Source organism: Notamacropus eugenii, chromosome 7, assembly GCF_028372415.1.
Source record: "Notamacropus eugenii isolate mMacEug1 chromosome 7, mMacEug1.pri_v2, whole genome shotgun sequence".
Classification (NCBI taxonomy): Eukaryota; Metazoa; Chordata; class Mammalia; order Diprotodontia; family Macropodidae; genus Notamacropus; species Notamacropus eugenii.
The window spans coordinates 81176460-81196352 of record NC_092878.1 but is presented as its reverse complement, the minus strand read 5'-3'; the positions used below and the strand labels follow the sequence as shown (position 1 = coordinate 81196352).

General features: G+C 37.3%; 1 protein-coding gene across 3 annotated transcripts in view; it reads left to right on the top strand.

The window, feature by feature from the left end:
* Window positions 1-18920, top strand: part of LOC140514131 (probable ATP-dependent RNA helicase DDX60) — a 167240-nt gene extending 148320 nt beyond the window's left edge. For 2 of the 3 annotated variants that reach the window (XM_072624207.1, XM_072624206.1), the window contains exon 39: window positions 238-5920. In XM_072624207.1, coding sequence (XP_072480308.1) covers window positions 238-337 — 100 coding nt within the window. In that variant the 3' untranslated portion in view covers window positions 338-5920. Of the gene's footprint in view, window positions 1-237; window positions 5921-18255 lie in introns of those variants that run through there. The other variant, XM_072624208.1, reaches the window with a different exon arrangement.
* Window positions 18921-19893: the final 973 nt, after the last annotated feature.

Sequence of the window (19893 nt, the reverse complement as noted above, 5' to 3'; positions counted from 1 at the left end):
GTGTCACTGTGTACAGGGTAACTGTCTTTTTAGGATTGCTCACATTTTTTTTAGGATTGCTCACATTTTTCATAAAATTTCATCCAAAAATTGGGTAAAAATCCAAGGCTTCCGGAGAAACATAAAGATGGGGAAGAGTGTTTCTTGTAACCTAAAATCTTGTCTAACCAGACAGCTAAGAAGATAATTTTTCAAGATGTATGCAAATGAATAACCTTTCCCCTCTTCTTTCTACAGTGTTTCTTTAAGGGAACTATGTGATGATGAGGCTGACAATGTGGTGCTAGCATTTGAACAACTTAGTGAGAGCTTCAGAGAAAAACTGGACAAAGTCTAAGAATTTCTTGCCTGGTACCTGCCATCTGAAGCTTTCCTTAAATCTCATCTCATTTTTGTATACATCCTCATGCTTTGATGATATGCAATTTTAACAGTTTGTTAGCTCAGGTTTGAAGTCAGTTGCATAACATTGTAAAAACATTCAGGTTTTTAAGATAGATTCTATCCTAGAACCTAAGTTATTTAATTCTTAATTTTTTTTAATGAGTGTGGGGTAAGGGGAAAGTAGGACCTCTATCTGTGATGTCATTAGCATAGGGAACTCCAGTGTAGATAAACTTGTCTCTGACTTATAGACTTAAAGCGTTGCCTGGGACACAAAGAGGTCACTTGACTTCTTCCACGCAGCTAGTTTGTGTTAGAGGCAAGGCTTAAACACAAGTTGACTCCAAGATTGACACTTTAACCACTGTACTATGTTGACTCTCAACTTTTACTCATACCATCAAGGAATAATTCAGGGATACTCCTGTAAATGCTTTGAAGAATTAAGATATTGATTGGCTTTTGAATAGTTTGCCTATGAAAGGCTTGCTCCAAATATCCTAAATATTCTGCCATGTTTTCCATTCTATTAATTTTCAAACTGGTTGATTAAGGGCAATGGATCAGCTTTAATATATGCACTAAATAGCTATGCAATCTTGATCTCCTTAGTGCTGTGCTAACAAATTTAAGTAATCTATTTGAGAACATAATTTTAATATTCTCTGAAAAAAACTAATGGGGCATGAGTATTTAGGAATTGAGGTAGAACAATACTCAATGCTTTATATACCTAGGAGATCTTAATTTTTATACCTTTTTTTATTTTTAGGACAACTATTATAGAATTGTCAAAAGCATTCAGTGCATACCCTTTAGTGATGATGAAGGAATAACATTAATTTAGTGCTTATAAGGTTTGTAAAGCATTTTCCTTAAGACAAAATCCCATATAAACCAATACAGAATGATTATATTTTGAGGATGAGGAACTTGAAGGAAAATAATGACCACAGGACAGGCCACATTACACTTACATGAAATAATGCTTTCCTGATGATATGACAAATTAAAATGTTGATGTTGTTGCATAGAACAGTGTTTTCAAAATAGATTAGTTTCTGTATTTTAATTACATATATTTAATATATGCCTTGAAGGCTTAGATCAACATTTTATCTTGATCCTAATCTATGATTTCATTAGCTCTGGAGATGTCTCAGTGTAGAATCTCCTTCTAGTGGTTTGGCAACTCATTTGTAACATTTAGTTTTTGAAAGATGTCTTGATTTAATGCTAGGTTTAACGACTTGCTATGTGACCATGGGGCCACATAACTGAGCAGGTATCAAACCCAGGACTAGAAACCTCTTGGCTCTACTGCCTGTCTACAAGCAACATAAAATAACATTTAAAGTTGTCTCACTTAGCTAAGTTTTCATGGTAAGAGATGTTTTGGGTAATCTTTTCTGGGTGAGGGATTGAATTTTCTTAAATAATTACATTTTATTGAAGAAGTGATTGATAATATGCAAAAAATAAAGATACTTGTAGTTTAGGTATGTTTCATGAACATGTATAAGAAATCATTTGGTATTAATCTGTTACAAAAATGTCTGTTATGATATTCATTTGTGCAGGAGTATGTAATGTGATATGTATATGATAAGACATGACTCCTTTAGTCCTGCCTCATTCATTCTAGCTTGAGAGTTGGTTCCATAATCTAGGCTTCTTCACTGAGATTCTGTACTGCCAAAGCAATATTCACAGCACTGGCACAGACTATGAATATACTGGTATAGTTCTCAGTCACAAAGTATAACAGCCTCTCCACATGGAAGGCAGAAGAAAAACATTTATTCAGACACCAGAAAGCCAAATCCCAGAACCAGAAAGCAAAATCAGTCATAGTAACCAAGAAGTCAATATCCATTATCACCTTAAGGGGCAAAGCCATTCCCAAGCCTCCCTCCTACCCTGCTGGGGCCTTCCCACAAACAAACAAACCCTCATGAGCCTATCTGTGCATGTTTGCTTGTGTCCTTTCCAGCTTTGACTAGCCTGGTGAACTTTCTCCCAGCAACGCTCCTCCCACAACATGTGACTTCGGCTTCCATGTGATTTAAGCAGGTCACACTGGCCTATTAATGAATGGGAAAGGTTTTCTCATTTAAATTACCATTACATTCAGCTCCAAGATGTTTTGTATTTATTACATAGGTTGGTGGGGCAACTGTGTGAACAGAATTGTAACAGGGATAACCAAAAACAAGGATATAAAACAATATCTTAGGCAACTGGTGTCAGCAGAACCTTAAAACAATATTTTAGGCAATTGGTATCAGCAGAACCTTACAATAATATAATATACAATCTATAATATAATATAATATAATTAATATACAATAATATAACAGGGATCACACAAAATAAGCACATAAAACAATATCTTAGGGTGGGGTTTGAGCAGAAGCACCCCATCATTCCATCCCTGGAACAAAAGGGGCCCCAAATCTTGGGGTAAGGGGTGAAGATCTCTCTTCCATAGCTACTTCCTGCTGAGATTGAATGTAGAGCAGTTCCTTACCCAAGAGGTCTCATTTGAGAGGTCAGTTCTTTAGTTGGCAACCAGACATCAGTCAATGCCAGGTCCAGTGCTGACACATCACAATTGTGGACATGGGGTAATCTTTGGCTTAAGCAATCAGGCTGCTGCAGGTGGAGGGTACTGAGTCTACAGAAAACAAATCTAGTGAACAAGTTTAACAGACAAAAAGCCAAAAAGAAACAAGGAGACAATAACCAGAAGCAATATAGGGTCAGCGACATTTCTGGAGTCCATGAACCCACTACCATAGCCTCATTCATAGTAGAATATATGAGTTAAGGGTACAATTTGGTAATCATCTTCTCCTGAACAAAGAATAATTACAGTAGTATTTTTCCTGTGTGCTATAATTTCTGCAGCCTTTGAACATCGTCTAGCTTCTGTTTTACTCACATTGAAACTCCCAATCCTTATTTCAGAAGGAGGGTCAGTTTCCACAAGGGGTATTATTTCACAAGGAATAGCAATCACTTGAACTATTCTATCATCTTTACAAAACTGTATGGCTTCATAGCTTAAATTTTGGAATGTCACAATAATTTTTCTTTGATAATTAGAATCTATGACTGCAGCCAACGCATTATTCCTTGATCTATTAATCCAGATTTAGGCAATATCCATCCAAAGTGATTTTTGGGAATTCTCATACATATTCCAATAGATACTGTTCTTATATCTTTCCTTTCCAACCAAAAGTCCTCTAAACAATGTCAATCACATCTTGCCAAACCAGGTGTCCAGGAATATGATGTTGGGACATCTGGCCTCACAGTCTAATAGTCAATATGGGATGTTAGGGGTTTGTTGTTTTCCAGTTTGCAGATTTGGGGTCATCATTCTGGCTAGACATATACTTCCTCCCAATGGGATATTATTCAAATTTCGCAATGCAGTGAACAAATTGTCTTTCTGATGTTGAAAAAAATTATTAGAGCTTAATTTCCTTAACTGTTCTTTAAATAATCCATTCATTCTTTCAATTAACTCAGATGCTTGTGGATAAAATGGGATATGATATAGCCATTCTATGTTGTTTTATATGCAATATCTTTTCATTTCATTACCTTTAGAATGTGACCCATTGTCACTTTGAATCTGCTTTGGAGTCCCATAATATAGACTTATGATATCTAGAATTTTGCAAGTGTTTTTCTAGGTCACATTCTTGTAGGGACAAGCCACAAGTACACGTGAAAAGGTATCAACATAAATACATATAAATTTGCATCCTTTATCTTGGTGTAGGGGTCCAATATAATCTATTTACCAAATTTGGGCTGATACTTTTCCCTTGCTATCTCTCCAGTTGCTACCCGAGGAACAGTTTATTGCTTTTCCAATTAACATATATAACATTCCTCTGCTTCTTGTTTTAACCTTGGTCTTGTGCTCACTGGTATGTGGCCTGGACCCTTTAATGGACAGCTATTTGATGGACCCATTTTGCTAGTACCAGATCATTAGTTGATGTCAGAATAGGGACAATATGTTGAGGAGCAATTTTTGCTAGTTGATCAGTTGTGCATTGTACTCCAGTTCTGGCATGGTGAGGGCCATGTGAACATCTACATGAAAAACTGGGAGATTAGTAACCAAAAACATGTACCATATATCTTCCCATAATTCTTTGCCCCAGACTTGTTTGCCATGAATTTCCCAATTTTGATTTTTGCACATTAACACATCCATTATCTACTGCCTTTCAATCAGTGAATATATGACAATGTCCTCTTTGTTCTGTTTTGGTAGCTTGATGTACTGCCATAAGTTCATCATATTGACTACTTCCACTTATCCCAGTACTTTCCAAAGTCTACCTAGTACGTGGGTTATAGACTACCACTTTCCAATCTATTTTGTGGCCCAAATATTTTGCTGTTCATTCAATAAACCATGCATGTCACTTTTGTTCTTCAGTTAATCCATTATATCCCTCATTCCATTTTACCAAGGACTTTAAGTATCATTTTCCTCAGTATCTGTTAACTATAGATTCATGTAAAGAAGAAACACCACTTTTGCCAGCTTTAGATCTATTTTGAATATATCATTTCCACTTAATTATGCTAGCCTCTTGAGCATATACAATTCTGTGAGAAGTTGGAGTAATCATTGCCCAGGTCATAATCAGGATTCCAGGTCTTAATATTACCTCATGGCTTAAAGTCAGCTATTCAGTCTCTACCAAAGCCCAATATGCAGCTAACAGCTGCTTTTCAAAAGGGGAATATTGAATTCCAGATGAAGGGAATTTCCCAGACCAAAATCCCAATGGTACATTTTGGCTTTGTTGTTTTTGCCATAAACTCCAGTTTGCATATTCTTCCTGCACATTCATTTGTAATTCCATCAGTCCACTTTGCATAAGCCATAAATCTAGGGCCAATTGTATAGTGACATTCGTTTCTTCAAAATCTATACTCTGCTCAAGTCCTCAACCAAATTTGTATTTTTTCCTAGTAATTTTATATAAGGGTTTCAAAATTTATTTTAGATGCAGTATTTGATGTCACCAATATCCTAACTATCCTATAAACTCTGGGACCATCCATCTGTAAATATATCAATATCTGTGGGCATAGGAAAATCCTGAATCCTTTGATAGTCTTGCTGGAGAATCTCTTGAGTCCCTTATTCCAATGTATACTCCCAAATTTTATGATTTTAGCTTGCCCTTGAATCTTTGCAACATTAATTGCCCACCTTTTGCTTTTCATATGCTCAATTAAAAGAATCAAGTTCTTCTCCACTTCTTTTATATTTTTTCCCTATAGCATAATGTCATATATGTAGTGGATAAGCTGTACACCAGGTAGCTCTAATTCATCTAGATGTTCAGCCACAATCCTACGACAAATAAGGGGGCGCTGCAGATATCCTTGTGGCAAGTGTTTAAAAGCATATTGTTGGCCCTGTCAAGTAAAAACAAATTGTTCTCATTGTTTAGAATCTATAGGAATTGTAAGAAAGCATTGGCTAAATCAATTACTGCATACCAAGTCTCTTCATATTTCTGAATCATTTTTATAAAGGTCATGGTAACTGGAACAGCAGCATACAAGGGAGCAGTCACCTTATTCAATTGTCTATAATCTACTGTCATCCTTCATGCCCTGTTTGACTTTTGTACTGCCCAGATAGGACTATTCCATCAAGTGGTTGTATGAACTAACACTCCTGCCTCAACATATCCCTTTATAGTATTGGTAATTTCATCTTGCCCACCTGGCACATGGCACTGCTTTAAAGTAATTACTTCAGAAGGTTCAGGTAGAATGAGTGGGTCCATTTTTATTTTACCCACTAAAAATGTATTAATTCCTGTCTTCCTTACTGTAAATTGTTATCTCCCCTCAGGTAAATTTAAAGTCATACCTCTCAATATATCTATTCCAATGATGTATTCAGGAGTGGGGACAATTACCATGGTATGTTCTTTCTCAGATAATTGTCCAGTTTTCATCATTAGTTGGACTTCTGTGGCTGATATTTCATTCCCTCCCATTCTGTGATGGTGATAAGAGTTCCACATTTAAACTTAACAGAATTTCCATATCTAAGCGAGGCTTCTGCCCCTGTGTCTATTAGTGCCCTAGTTACAGTATTTGATCCATTTTTCCAACATATGGTCAAATTGATATGGGGTCTATAACCCTGTTTGTGTATTTCTTTAATCTGAGCTGGGACTTGGCCAATTTCCTATTCTCCCTGAAGGTGTGATGAACTTGGATACAATGTTTCAGGGGGATCTATAAGGGCAGTTCTTACTTCTCTGTTCTATCTAGTATCAAGCTCATTTTCTTGGTACATTCTGTTACATTTCATTAGTTGGAATACCATTTATGCTTCCAAAACCCACCCCTGTTCTCAATATACCAGTAAACAATTCTTTTCTTGTCAATCTATTCTGACTTTGGATCTGCTGGCTATTTACTTTTCTCTTTTGAGAATATTTATTTTTACCACAGTCCCCTAAGTCACTTACATGTGAAATCTTGTCCATCACCTCCAAAAGAGGGTGCCTTATTTCCCCAATTATTAGAGTCAAAACTGGGTGCTTGTAAGCAGGAGGATCCATCTTCACTATTACATTCCTATAGGAAAATGCAAAGGGTGTATCACAGTATATATCTGCATTTCTGATCATTATGGCAGTCTTCATTACCTCCTCCTTTAACTTTCTTTTACAGTCCCTAAGTGAATACCATGGTCTATCTCCACTAGGCCACACAGAGTCTGTTGAACACTTCCTACTGCATCCATATGCAGCCAAAGCTAACAGAGTAGTCATATTGTTACCTCACACATATTGTAATCTCTAAACGCTTGCTGTACAAAAGGATTCTGATCAATATCTGTAAATTTCAAGCAATCCATGCAGTCTATAGATACTCCTGCAGCTTCTTCATCATTGATTCTCACCATCTAAGATGTTAACGATTTTTCCATCCTTTAGGTGAACAGACTCAAAATATCTGTGACCTACCTCTGAGTAAAATCCTAAATTGTCTCCTTAAACACTGTGTTCCTTCCTTGGTTCTCTTGTTTTCACCTTACCATGGGCTAAGTTTCTGCCTTAAAAGCCTCCTCCTGCAACATTATTTAATTTTACAATTGACTTAATTATATTTTCTGCCCATCACTGTCCTGGCAGTCATTGTCACGGCAACTAAGCAGTGTCTATACAAAGGTCATATGCCCACTTCTTTTGTCAGTCTTTCGCTTCTTTTTAGTTAAATGAACAGCATTTCTTTACACCTGAGACCCCTCAGCCTGCTTGTTTAAAGGAGAACCTGAATGCTGGAATTCCCATGCAAACTGGTTAACTCTTTTTGCATCTGAATTTTTTCCTTCAGCAGTTTGTCTCTGCTTTCACACATAATACAGCAACCTGTTAATGAATTCCAGCCTCTCCTATTATCCCTGCCAACTCCTTCCCTGGTCTTTTTGGTATTCCTTGCAAATATCTTTCCAAGTCTCTAGGTTCCCCCTCCAGTAACCTCATTTCCCAGTTTTCACAGGGTCCAGTGCTTTTAGCTCATTCCCTTGCTAATGATGAATACAGTAAATCCACTCATCCTGGGATATTCGTTTCTTCTTCTTAATCCTTTTTGACTCCAAATAGAGATTTTATACTCTGTGATCCTGTCCGTGATGCCAAATGTATTGCCAAAGCAATATTCACAGCACTGGTAGTAACCAGTATGCTGGTATAGTTCTCAACCACGAAATATAACAGAATCTCCATATGTCAAAGACAGAAGAAAAACAATTATTCAGACACCAGAAAGAAAAATCAGCCATAATAGCCAAGAAGTCAATATACAATATCACTGCAGGGGGTAAAGTCATTTCCAAGCACCCCCCTCATTTCCACAAATAAACAAACATTCATGAGCCTAGCTGTGCCTGCTTCCCTGTGTCCTTTCCAGCTCTGGCTAGCCTGACCAACCTTCTCCCAGCTCTGCTCCAACCTTCTTGTTCCACCTGTTCAGCAAGCTCCTCCTATCACATGTGACTTAGGCTTCCACGTGACTTAAACAAGTAACATGGGCCTATTAATGAATGGGAAATATTTTCCCATTTAAATAACCATTACAGATTCAAATCAATATTTTAATCAAAGAATTAAGGGCTTATTCATCTCATTTTATTGCATGGTTTACAGAAGTTTCTGAAGACTAGAGAAAATGCCAATTTGCTTGTAGAGCTTTAAATGAATCTACTTTCTCTCTCTAATTGCTTAACAAATTTATCTAGAGCTGTTTGCAGTTCAGTTTTTTAGGTTCTGTGGAATGGTGTATTAGCAATCACACTAGCACACAGGGTGGGTAGATGTTTGATCTGCTTTTCTAAAGATAAGACAGCTGCAAAGGGGTCAATAGTTTTACTTTAATTATAAATAAATAGAAAGAAGTGAGTATAGAAAATACAAGCAGAGAAATTAGCACAGAGATTCAAGAGACAGGGTTCCAACTGTCTGAACAAAGTAATACCACCTACATATACCACCAAGACTGGGAGAGCACTAACATCTGAGTACTCAGAGGACTCTTAACAAATGGTTATTCAAGAGTCCTGTGCAGGAAATCAAAAGGTCCTTCTCATGAGTGAACCTCCAAAGTAAAATGCCAACCTCCCTGAATATGTAACAGACTCAGCCTCTGACTGACATAGTGGGAAGGCATGAAACCTGTGTGACTCAGCATAGCTGTGAGATTACTCCTTCAGACGTTTACAATTTAACCTCAACCTAGGAAACTGAACTCCAGAAAAAAAAAAAAAACAATGAAAAAATCCCACTTTGCTTATGCTTACATTCCACCCTTCTAGGATCCTGGCCTTTGCAGTCTAACACTTAGCCCTTACAATCTACACAGGTGAACAAGTGATTATTATGGCCATGGAACCTGGAAACTGAAAAGAAATAATCACAAAATAAACACATCATGAGCTCTACATTTACAAAATACATAATAACATCATAACTTATGGCTTTCTTCAGTTGCAAAAGTATATAACATCAGAGAACATAACACACTCCACCCCCAGGGCATAGTCAATTCAAAACAAAGTGTCCAAGTGAAGTCCTCTTGGAATTGTGTCCTTCTCCCCATGTTGCTGCTTCAGGTTCCCATCTGGCATTCTCTGGTGCACATATACTCTCATGAGTCAGAGTCTAAGTCTGAATCCTAATGCTGCTCCAACCCCAGACTGGGCAACAAAGCCAAAAGAATGGTTCACTGGGAGATTATAGCACTTTCCCATTTCCATCATAAACAGATGCACCCCCCTTCTCACCCTGGTCCCAACTCATTCCAAGGGAATGTGTCAGGAAGGCACACTCACTGCTCCTGCCTTGCTGCAAAGTTTTCATCTTGACTGGGGGCCAAGTCTCAAGCCCCATGGCTCCTCTTCTTGCAGGTCCAGGAGACTAGCTCCAGCCTGAGTCATGATGCAGGCAGCTCTCCACTCTTGTTTTCACCTGACCAGGGTCCATATACAGGCAGCTCTCTTCTTCTTCTCCATGGCTCCATTCCAAACTCTGCTTCTGCCTGGGTCCAGGCTCCACAGGTTCCAGGGTCTCTTGCCCCAGCCTCCATCTCTGGCCTGCACCACCACTATGGGGCAACTCTTCCTCTCCCAACCTTACATGGAGAGTGGCCACTCTGGTCCAGGTTCTGGGCACAGTACAATTCCAGAGCCTCCATTCTTTCAGCACAACCTGGGCAACTCCACTTGAGTCCTGTCTCAACATCCCACAAGCATATTTTCCTCCCATAGCTATTGATCTGACCTGCCTCCTCAGGAGTGTTAGTGGGGTAGGGAAGGGGAAGGAGAAATTATTTCCCAGGGGCCCTGCTGTAGGCATCCAGAAAACTGCTCTCACTACTGTTGCTTGCTTGGTTTCTCTCAGATTGCTTCTGTTCTTGAGGCTCCATAGAACTACAGCCACTATAGCTACAAAAAACAACACAAAAACTGGACTGACAACTATCCCAGTTCCACAAAAGTCTATACTTCCCTATAGTCTGTGCAGATCCTGCTGACTATGCTGAATGTATTAGCAACTACACTAGCACACAGGATGGGTTGCTGTACCAGCAAGCACCTAGCACACCCAAGATGGCCTGCTAGCACCGGTTCTTTTATCTGTTTTTCTAAATGAAAGACAACTTTAAAGGGGTCAACAATCTTATTTTAATACAGAAAAGTAGAAAGAAGTGGGCATAGAAAATACAAGCAGAGAAATTAGCACAGAGATTCAACAGACAGGGCTCCAACTTTCTGAACAAAGTAATACAACCACATACATACAACCCCAGACTGGGGAGAGCACCAACATCTCAGTACTTGGGGGAGGCAGGGGGGGGGGCTCTTAACAAATGATTACTCAGAGTCTTGTCCAGGGAATCAAAAGGTCCTTCTCATGAGTAAGCTTCTGAAGTAAAATGCCAACCTCCCAGAATATATAACAAAGACTCAGCCCCTGAGAGATAGAAGTCAAGAAACCTGTGTGACACAGCACAGCCGTGAATTATTAGAATTCAAAGGACATTAATCTTTCAGATATTTACAATTTAGCCTGAACCTAGGAAAATGAACTCCAGAAAAAAAAAAATCCCGCTTTGCTTTTGCTTGTGAGTGTTTCTTTGTGGAAAGGGCCCAGCAGGTGTGGGAGAAGACTTGGAAAAGTGTTTGTCCCCTGATTTGCTAATGTGTATTGACTTTTTTGTTACTATGACAAATTTGGCTTTCTGGTGTCTGAACAAATGTTTTCTGTACTTTACTCCTTGTAAAGATTGACAAAGGCAAGATTCAATTAACTTGATTACACTAAAACAAAAACAGCAAAAGATCCCATTTTGCTTGCCCTCACATCAAGCTTGACCATTCCCAGTGGATGGAACACTTCTTGGACAAATCTGATAGGAGTTTTTATTATCATTACAGGGATACTACAATTTCTCCTCGGCTTTTCCTAGGTGCTGTGTAATGTTCACAAATAGTATTTGAATTGAATTGTTCCATTCATTGTTGCTAATTCTGTCTTCTGAGTCTAGGCAAAATGTTTTCCCTGTTAAACATATTTTTACATTAGTCATTGTACAGAAGAATTATAATGAATGGGAGAGATCATGAGAAAGAAAAAACAAAACAAAACAAAAGAAAATGGTCTGCTTCTCTCTGAATTCAGATTCCATAGTTCTTTCTCTGGAAGTGGATGGCATTTTCCATCATGAGTCCTTTGGAATTGTTTTAGGTCCTTGCATTGCTGGGAAGGGCTAAGTCAGTCATTGCACACTGTGGCTGTTACTGTCAATGATCTCCTGATTTTGCTCACTTTACTGAGAATCAGTTCATTAAGTCTTCCCAGGTTCTTCTGAAGTCCCAGGCAAAATTATTTTTAGTCATTCTTTTAAATGGTTGTCTTTCAAATATTTGAAGATGATCATCTTCCTAGGGGGGACATTTTTTTTCTTTCCTAAGCTAAATTTCCACATTTCCTTTTAAATGATTCCCATATGGCCCTAGTTTCCAGTCCTTTCGTTATTCAAATAGCCTTCTTCCAGAAATTCTCCAGCCTCTCTAGGGTCTTCCTGAAATGATTTGTCTGCAGAGAGAATGTTGTCACAGAAGGCAAATAATAAGTAACAAAGATAACAAGGAAACAATGTGCTAATTGTGAATGCCTTTCTCTGAATTAAAAAGGCCATCTTGAGTAAAAAACACATTTCTTTGCTTTTCAGGCCTTGAAATAGCTATATTATTGATAGTTCATCTGCCTGTTTGTATCCTTTGATCTACTTGAAGATGATTCTTGTTCTTACATAATTGTATCATTTTCCCATATATTTTAGAGGCCAGAAATTTATCAGAAAAAGTCACAACAAAGATATTTTCCCCCAGTTAACTTTCCCTTCCAATTGGATCTCTAGTGATTCTAACAGATAGTTGATCTGGTAGTGCAGTGCAGAGTACTAGACTTGAAGTAAGGAAGACCTGAGTTCCTGCTTTAAATCTTTACCAGAATGAACTCTGTTATCTTAGGGTAACCACATTTAAAACATCATTTAAACTCAGTCATCATCCATTTCCTCTCTGTAAAATAGGCAGAACAACAGTACTTATTTCACAGGGTATTGTGGGGATTAATATAAATTTTAACATTATTTGTGCCAAAACAAATTTTATACAATTAAAAAATCTTCATTTTATTTTCCATAACCCTTTCTATTCCTTTTTGGAAGAATTTCATAGTTGTGAAAGATATTTTCTTTCTTGCTCCTCTAAGTTGTTTATGATATACCTTTTTTATGGGTAGATCATATGTCTTTTGGAGCTTATTTTAGTGTCCAATATGAAATATTTATACAGTACTAGTTTTTGACAAATTGTTTTCCAGTTTGCCCAGAAGTTTTTCTTGAATAATGAGTCCTTACTCTAATAGATGGAGTCTTTGGATGTACTGACCATTGTGCTACTATGCTTTATTGCTTCTGGGCCCTATGTATTTAATTTGTTCCAGTGATAAACTTTTCTATTTTTAAATCAGTATTGAATAGCTTTGGTGATTACTAGTTGGTAATATAGTTTGAGATCTGATTCTTTTTTTCATCAATTCCCTTCGGATTCGTAACTTTTTGTTCCTTTTATTTTTCTAGTTATAAAAAGTAATTATTTTTTAGTTTGGCATGTACTGAATAAAACAGTTTTTCTCTTATAGCTACTTCCAACATTTCTAGAATTTTCCCAAACAGTAATGGTAACAATGAAATTCTTGTTTTACCCCTAAAATATTGAAAACTCATAGTGCTTCTCCATGGAAAACAATGCTGGCTCTTGATATTAGATGGATTCTAATTACCATATTAAAGAAAGATTCATTTATGTCTATGATTTAAAAAATGCTTTTAAACATATATGTTTCAAAGCTTTTTATTCATATGCTAATGTAATCATGAGTTTTATTGCTTTTATTATTAACATAACATATTAGATTTATAGATTGCCTATTGTTGGACTAACTGTACTATGGCGTAATTTTTGAATACTAAGATGCTTTGACTTCAGAGATCTGTTATACCTAACCCCTAACCCACAGGCAGCATGGTTTAGTGGATGGAGTGATATAGCTTTGCAATCACGAAGGCCTGTGTTTGAGTTCTACCTATGATTCTAGCAGTATCTTCCTGGGCAAGTCATTTGACTTCTTTGGTTTGTTTTCATAAAATCAGAGATTTGGACCTGATGGCTTATAATGTTACTTCTGGGTTGAAATCTACATTCCTTTTTCATCTATTACCAATATAACTAAATGCCCTGATCTGGCATCTTTCATTCTACTTACTAACTCTGAACACTCTAAACTGCAAGAGAGTATTTTGAGGATTGTTTTATAATAAGGGAAAAGAGAATATACAAGTTCACAAAATAATGGACTGATAATCAAGAGGGTTAGACTTGAAAGTACTGTAGCAATTTTTTAGCTCTAACTCCTGTATTTCTATTACCTGGCTAGTAGCAATGAGTAGGAAATATAGGGAAATAGTCTCGGGTTCAGTAAAGGGGGCAGCACATATAAAATCTTTCTCAAAGTGGAATGGAAGACCTCCATTACTGAAGGTCTCCTAGTATCTTCTAACATCAGTGGCATTAAACTCAAATAGAAATGAGGGCCACTGGGCCTTATATAGAGATACTTGCTGGCTGTGCATTGACTTAGACAACCACATATTGACATCATTTATGTTTTATTGTATTTTTACTTATTTTGTTATGTATTTCCCAATTATACTTGAATCTGTTTCTGGCTGCTCTCTGGCATGTTGCAGTGACATTTAACTCACTGGCTGACTGCTTGATACTACAGTGGGGAAGTGCATATTTCCAAAATATTTTAGAGATTAGCATCAGAATTGTTTGATTGTATGAGAGTTCCTGTTCTCCAAAACACTCACCTTCAGTATGGTCCACTGGACATAGATGGCTCCAGAGGAGAAAGTAAGGCTGTTGACTTTGCACATTCCTCCCTCACTTAAATCCAATTCATAGCATCATCTTCCTGATGTCATAGTCCTCTTTGAGATCACAGGACAAATCACGACCTATGAGTAGTCTAGACTGCCCCACTAGGGACTTAACTGGTCAGTTTCAACTGGGCAACTCAGCTCCTCCTCCTCTCCTATCCCTTCCCTTCTTCTGTCCTCTCCTTTCTGATCCTGTCCTGTCCTCTATTTTCTCCACATGGGGTATCTATCGTGCCCTTACCTGAATGTGCTCTGCTGAAAGGAACATCAATTGTGAAGGCTGAATCTTTGGGTTTACTGGGTAGATTTCTTTCTTAAAGATCATGTCTTAAACTCAATTAACTTTGGCTCTCATTGATTGCCAACAATAGATCAGAGTGAATGAAAATAGTAATTGTTTCTCTTTTCGACAGAAACCCTGAGACTCTTTCTCCCCCAGTTTTTTATACATATACACACATATGTATATATATGGATTAAAGGGACCATCCCTTGACACACTTCTGAAACAAGCCTAACCACTGAATGGGCATTGCCTCATTAAAATGAGAACTGGAATAGACCTCAGCTTAAAAAGACCAAGGTCTACCACTGCATCCTGGGCCAACTCCAGTTATCCTGATTGATATCTGGCTGCTGGACCTAGATGGCTTCAGAGGAGGAGAAAGTGAGCCTGGTGACTTTGTACAGCTTTGCCTCAGTTAAATCTGTTTCAATTGGAAATCATGGTGTCATCTTTCTGGTGTCATCGTCCTCTTTGAGAATGAACAGCAACCACACAATTGTCATATATCTTTTTAAAAAAAATTAAAGTTATCTCAAATTTCATGATACACCTTTAACCAACTAAATGAATTCTGGGGCTTCTGCAAAATTAGGATTGATATTCAAAGAGGTGAAGCATTGAATTGGAAGAATGTATTACATTATATTGATGGTGTCTCTGAAAAAAAAATATTCAGTTATTGTCTTATTACTCCCCCTTTACTAATTTAATTATAAGGGGTGACTTAATGGGTAGAAGAGGAGGGAGAAAGAATTTGGAAATGAAAGTGATACAAAACAAAAGTTATCAGCAAAAATGAGGTCATAAAGGAAAAAAAGGAAGTTGTGATTCAGTGATTATTCCATTTTTCGTTGGAGATTATATACTTTATACTTTGATGAGAGAAATCAGATCATAGACTTGTAAAGATATAATAGTTATGGCTCTCACCTCACTCTATCCTGAATTCTCAACTATGCTTTCCCCATCTTCAGAATGCATATCCCATGATATTCCTGTCATTTTGAAGCCTCTTCTAGGCTCAGGTGACAACTTCTCTATCAAGACTTACTGACTCCTCTAATTGAAAATGACTTCTCCCTTTTCAAGTTTCCCATAGCACTGTTTTAAGTTTGATCTTACCTAGTCTATGAGCACATTAAAACCTAGTCTTTCCAAATCTAGGATATGCTTCTTAAGTATTTTCATTATGAGTCTTTTGGAATTGTCTTGCATCATTGTGTTGCTGAGAGTAGCTAAGTCACTCACAATTCATAGAACAATACTATTGTTACTGTGTGCAATGTTCTCCTGATTCTGTTCACTTCACTATACATCAGTTCATTCAGTCTTTCCAAGTTTTTCTGAAATCATCCTGCTTCGATATTGGTCCATTTATGGATATTTGCACTATATGAAGTTTTGTCTCCAATAATTGCCTGTTTGTTGGTTCTCACTGATCTCCAACTGGGCAAATTCTCTTTTATTTTATTTTACAAGCTCTTAAACTTAAAATCATCTTTAAAAAACTTTATGAGACTGTTGTTTCTTAATTTTGAGAGTAGGATTTTTTATGAGAGAACTATAAAATTCATCCAGCCCAGACAATTATTTATTTATTTGCTAGGATTCTGTATAGACCAACTAGAAAACACTTACAGCAAATAGCTCAGATTTATTATCTGGGTAAGGCATGCCTACACAGTTTTTTTTCTGTGGGGTAAAGCAGTTTTGGTACCTGCTTTTCACCTTTTTGCTTTACCCTTGCCCCCTTAAATTTGAGGGGGCAGAAAAAGGCAATAGGCCCTTCTAAGAAGAAGTATCACATCCCTTAAGCTCTGGATTGTGCTGAAGAAAAATAGCTAGGACTTCAGTCTTTATTCATTCAGTCAGGAAGTAGCATTAAAAGCCTTCTGGTCAGCTAATTGCCTTACACTGATCTCTATAAATAGCTCTGTGCCACAAACGAAATTCTGAGAGACAAAGTTCCAAGTATGATTAATCAGTGTATTAGATAGGCTAGCAATAACCAGCAAATTGAGGTCATTGATCTCTCTTGGTCACCAAAGACACTAAGTATCACAGGCCCCTTTAAATACAGATATCTTACTTCTGACAGTATATCATTAGGACGTCTTCCAACAAAAAAGCAATCTGACTGGTGGGTGATTTGGTCTTCAGGTGTGAATTCAGTTGACATTCTTTTCAAAGAATGCCAGTTGCTTCATGTAGGACAGCTACTTCTAGCAATCTTGATTAGAAAAAATATAAGCCATCGCAATCAGGTTTTTACTGGTTTAGTCTCATTTTTTTTTAAAGACGAGGTCATTCCAAATAGTAATGTGGAGAAAAGCAAAGACAAAGGAACATGTCCATGGGATAGGACCTAGCTCAGCTGGTCTTCTGTTTGCAGTTGTTGCTGTGCAGTCATTTTTTTTCCAGTTGTGTCTGACTCTTTGTGATCCCATTTGGAATTTTCTTGGCAAAGATAATAGAGTGGTTTACCATTTTTTCTTCAGCTCATTAGGGACAGGAAAATAGCTTTTCCATTTTCCTTCTTAAATTTTCAATTGACTGCCCAATAGTTTCCGCTATTATTAGTTGGACTTTAATGGCTCTAAGTTTATCCACTTTAGCCTGAGAACTTCCTGCTTTTGTAGGAGTGAAGACATAGAATGATCTTTCCATATGTCACCAGCCTCACTTTCTCCTCCTGAGCCAATTGGTTCCAGTGACCAGAAAAACAGGCCTATTCACTCAGTGGGCATTACCTCCCTTGAAGTGAGTACATCAAAAGGCCTAGCCTAAAAAGGCCAAGGTCTCCCATTGAATCCTAGGTCATCTCCAGTCATCCTGATGAATATCTGCTCACTGGATCCAGAAGGCTCAGAAGGAGAAAGGAAGTTTGGTGACCTTGTACAATCCTCCCTCACTCAAAACAAAGTCAAGTGCAAATCATGTCATCATTTCTCTGATGTCATGGTTTTCCTAGAAACAAAGAGGGAACACAACTTGCTAGTAGACCAAGCTGCCTGAGTGGGGACCCAGCTACCTTGGTAACCCAGCTCATCATCTCCCTTCTGGCTCCCTCTCCCTTTCCTTTGGGGTTTACTGGCTAGATGCTTTTTCCTTCCTTCCTTTCTTCCTCCCTTCCTCCCTCCCTTCCTTCCTTCCTTCCTTCTTTCCTTCCTTCCTTCCTTCCTTCCTTCCTTCCTTCCTTCCTTCCTTCCTTCCTTCCTTCCTTCCTTCCTTCCTTCTTCCTTCCTTCCTTCTTCCTTCCTTCCTTCCTTTTTGTACTTTGCCAGTGATGGTCTGTTTACAAAATGAAGTCAGGCAATTTAGACTGAAGTATTAACTGTCTTTAATCTGTTTTGAGGCTGAATTATCTGACCAGTTGTAAACCTAAACTTCATATAACACAGATTCCCACATCATACTTAAGAAATAGTATTTAGCAAGAGATTGTATCATTTTAATTTACCTAGAACATGAAATTATTTCTATTTTTTTGTTTTGTTTTTTAGCGTGAGAAGTAATTACATCAAGATCACAAAGCCATCATTAAGAGTTTTCAAGTGTCTCAGGCTACAGATTTGCTTTTGTACAAATAGTTGAAGCTGAACTTGGGAAACCTGAAAAAAAGAGGTAATGGTATGTTTCTCTAGAAACATAGTAATAAGTGGTGGCATTTAAGTAGTGCATACTGTGTGTGCCAATCACTATGCTAAGGACTTTACAAATATTATCTCATTTGATCCTTACAACAACCTTGTGAGGTAGATGCTGTTATTATCTTAATTTTATGGGTGAAGAAACTGAGGCAAAAAAAAATTTTAATGACTTGCCTAGGCTCACACAACCAGTAAATATCATTATCATCATTATTTTTGGACCTGATCCTGTGGTTTTATTATTGGGGGAAATTCCTGTTGAAAAAAGTGCTTCTACCAAAGCAAATCAGCTCCTGCTATGGAATTTATAATCTTAAAGAGTTGATTGGAATCACTGAAGGGTTAAATAACTTTTCCAAGTTCACACAGTATGGATGTGTCAGAGGTGAAACTTAAACCCAAGTTTTCCTAACTCTGAGGTAAACTCTAGTATCTACTCTTTTCAGGATAATTCTTATTGTTTATATCAAGGAATGTTGATATAAAATAAAGTGCAAGTATTTTATCCAATTTTGATATAATTCCAGTTTGGAATTTGAATCTTTTTTTCTTCTTATTGTTCTTACTTTTTAGTAGACTAACAAAGCTTTTTGTTTGTTTGTTTGCTTGCTTGTCATTTCCATTTTTAAATTTTAGGTCCATCAAATAATGTCTGTTCTTAGGAATGTGGGACCAGAAGCAGCTGATATCAGAAAAGCTATCTGTTCTCTTTCACGTTCAGTGGTGTTGAAAACCTATAAAAGACATGCTAAATGATGTAGAAACTATTGGGAAACAGGGAAGGCACTGAAATAGAGAGTACAAAGGCAGGGTTTCTATTGATTATTCAATAACCTTTATAAATAATGTTTCATAAACATTTAGTTTTTTTAATAATTTATGCCTAGTTTCACAATGTTCCATTTTTATGAAACATTCTGGAATAGTTCTCCAAATGATGTCAGGACTTCCACAAGATGATAAGAAACTACAACTAGTTATATGGTTGTAGTAACATATGGAGTTAGTCATTCTCATCAAGATCTTCCCTAGATTCAACCTCTACTGACTACTCCCATAAAGACCCTCCCTAGAATCCTTTCCTTCCTCCAGATACCCCAGACTACTTGACCACTCCTAGATCCCTCCTGCAATCTTTTTTATTTAACATTCATCTTGTTTCTATGAAAGTGCTCAGATTCTCTAGACTGCTTATATTAACATTACAAAGGCTCAGGTTGAATCTAGCTTGCTGGTATTATGAACACAAATGCTCAGATTCCTTAAGAGTCTACCCAATATGACAAATCTTTAATAATACTTTGTTTTTCTTTAACTGAAAGAAGGCTTGGGTTGAAATCGTTTGGGCAGGACTTGGTGCGTTTCTATTTCAGAGTACCAGAACCCATAAATCTCAATAATCACTATGTTAGAGTCAAGATATAATTCATCTGACTGTAATTGATCAGACCAACACAAACTCAGAATGCTCTACCACAGGTCAGGCACAAA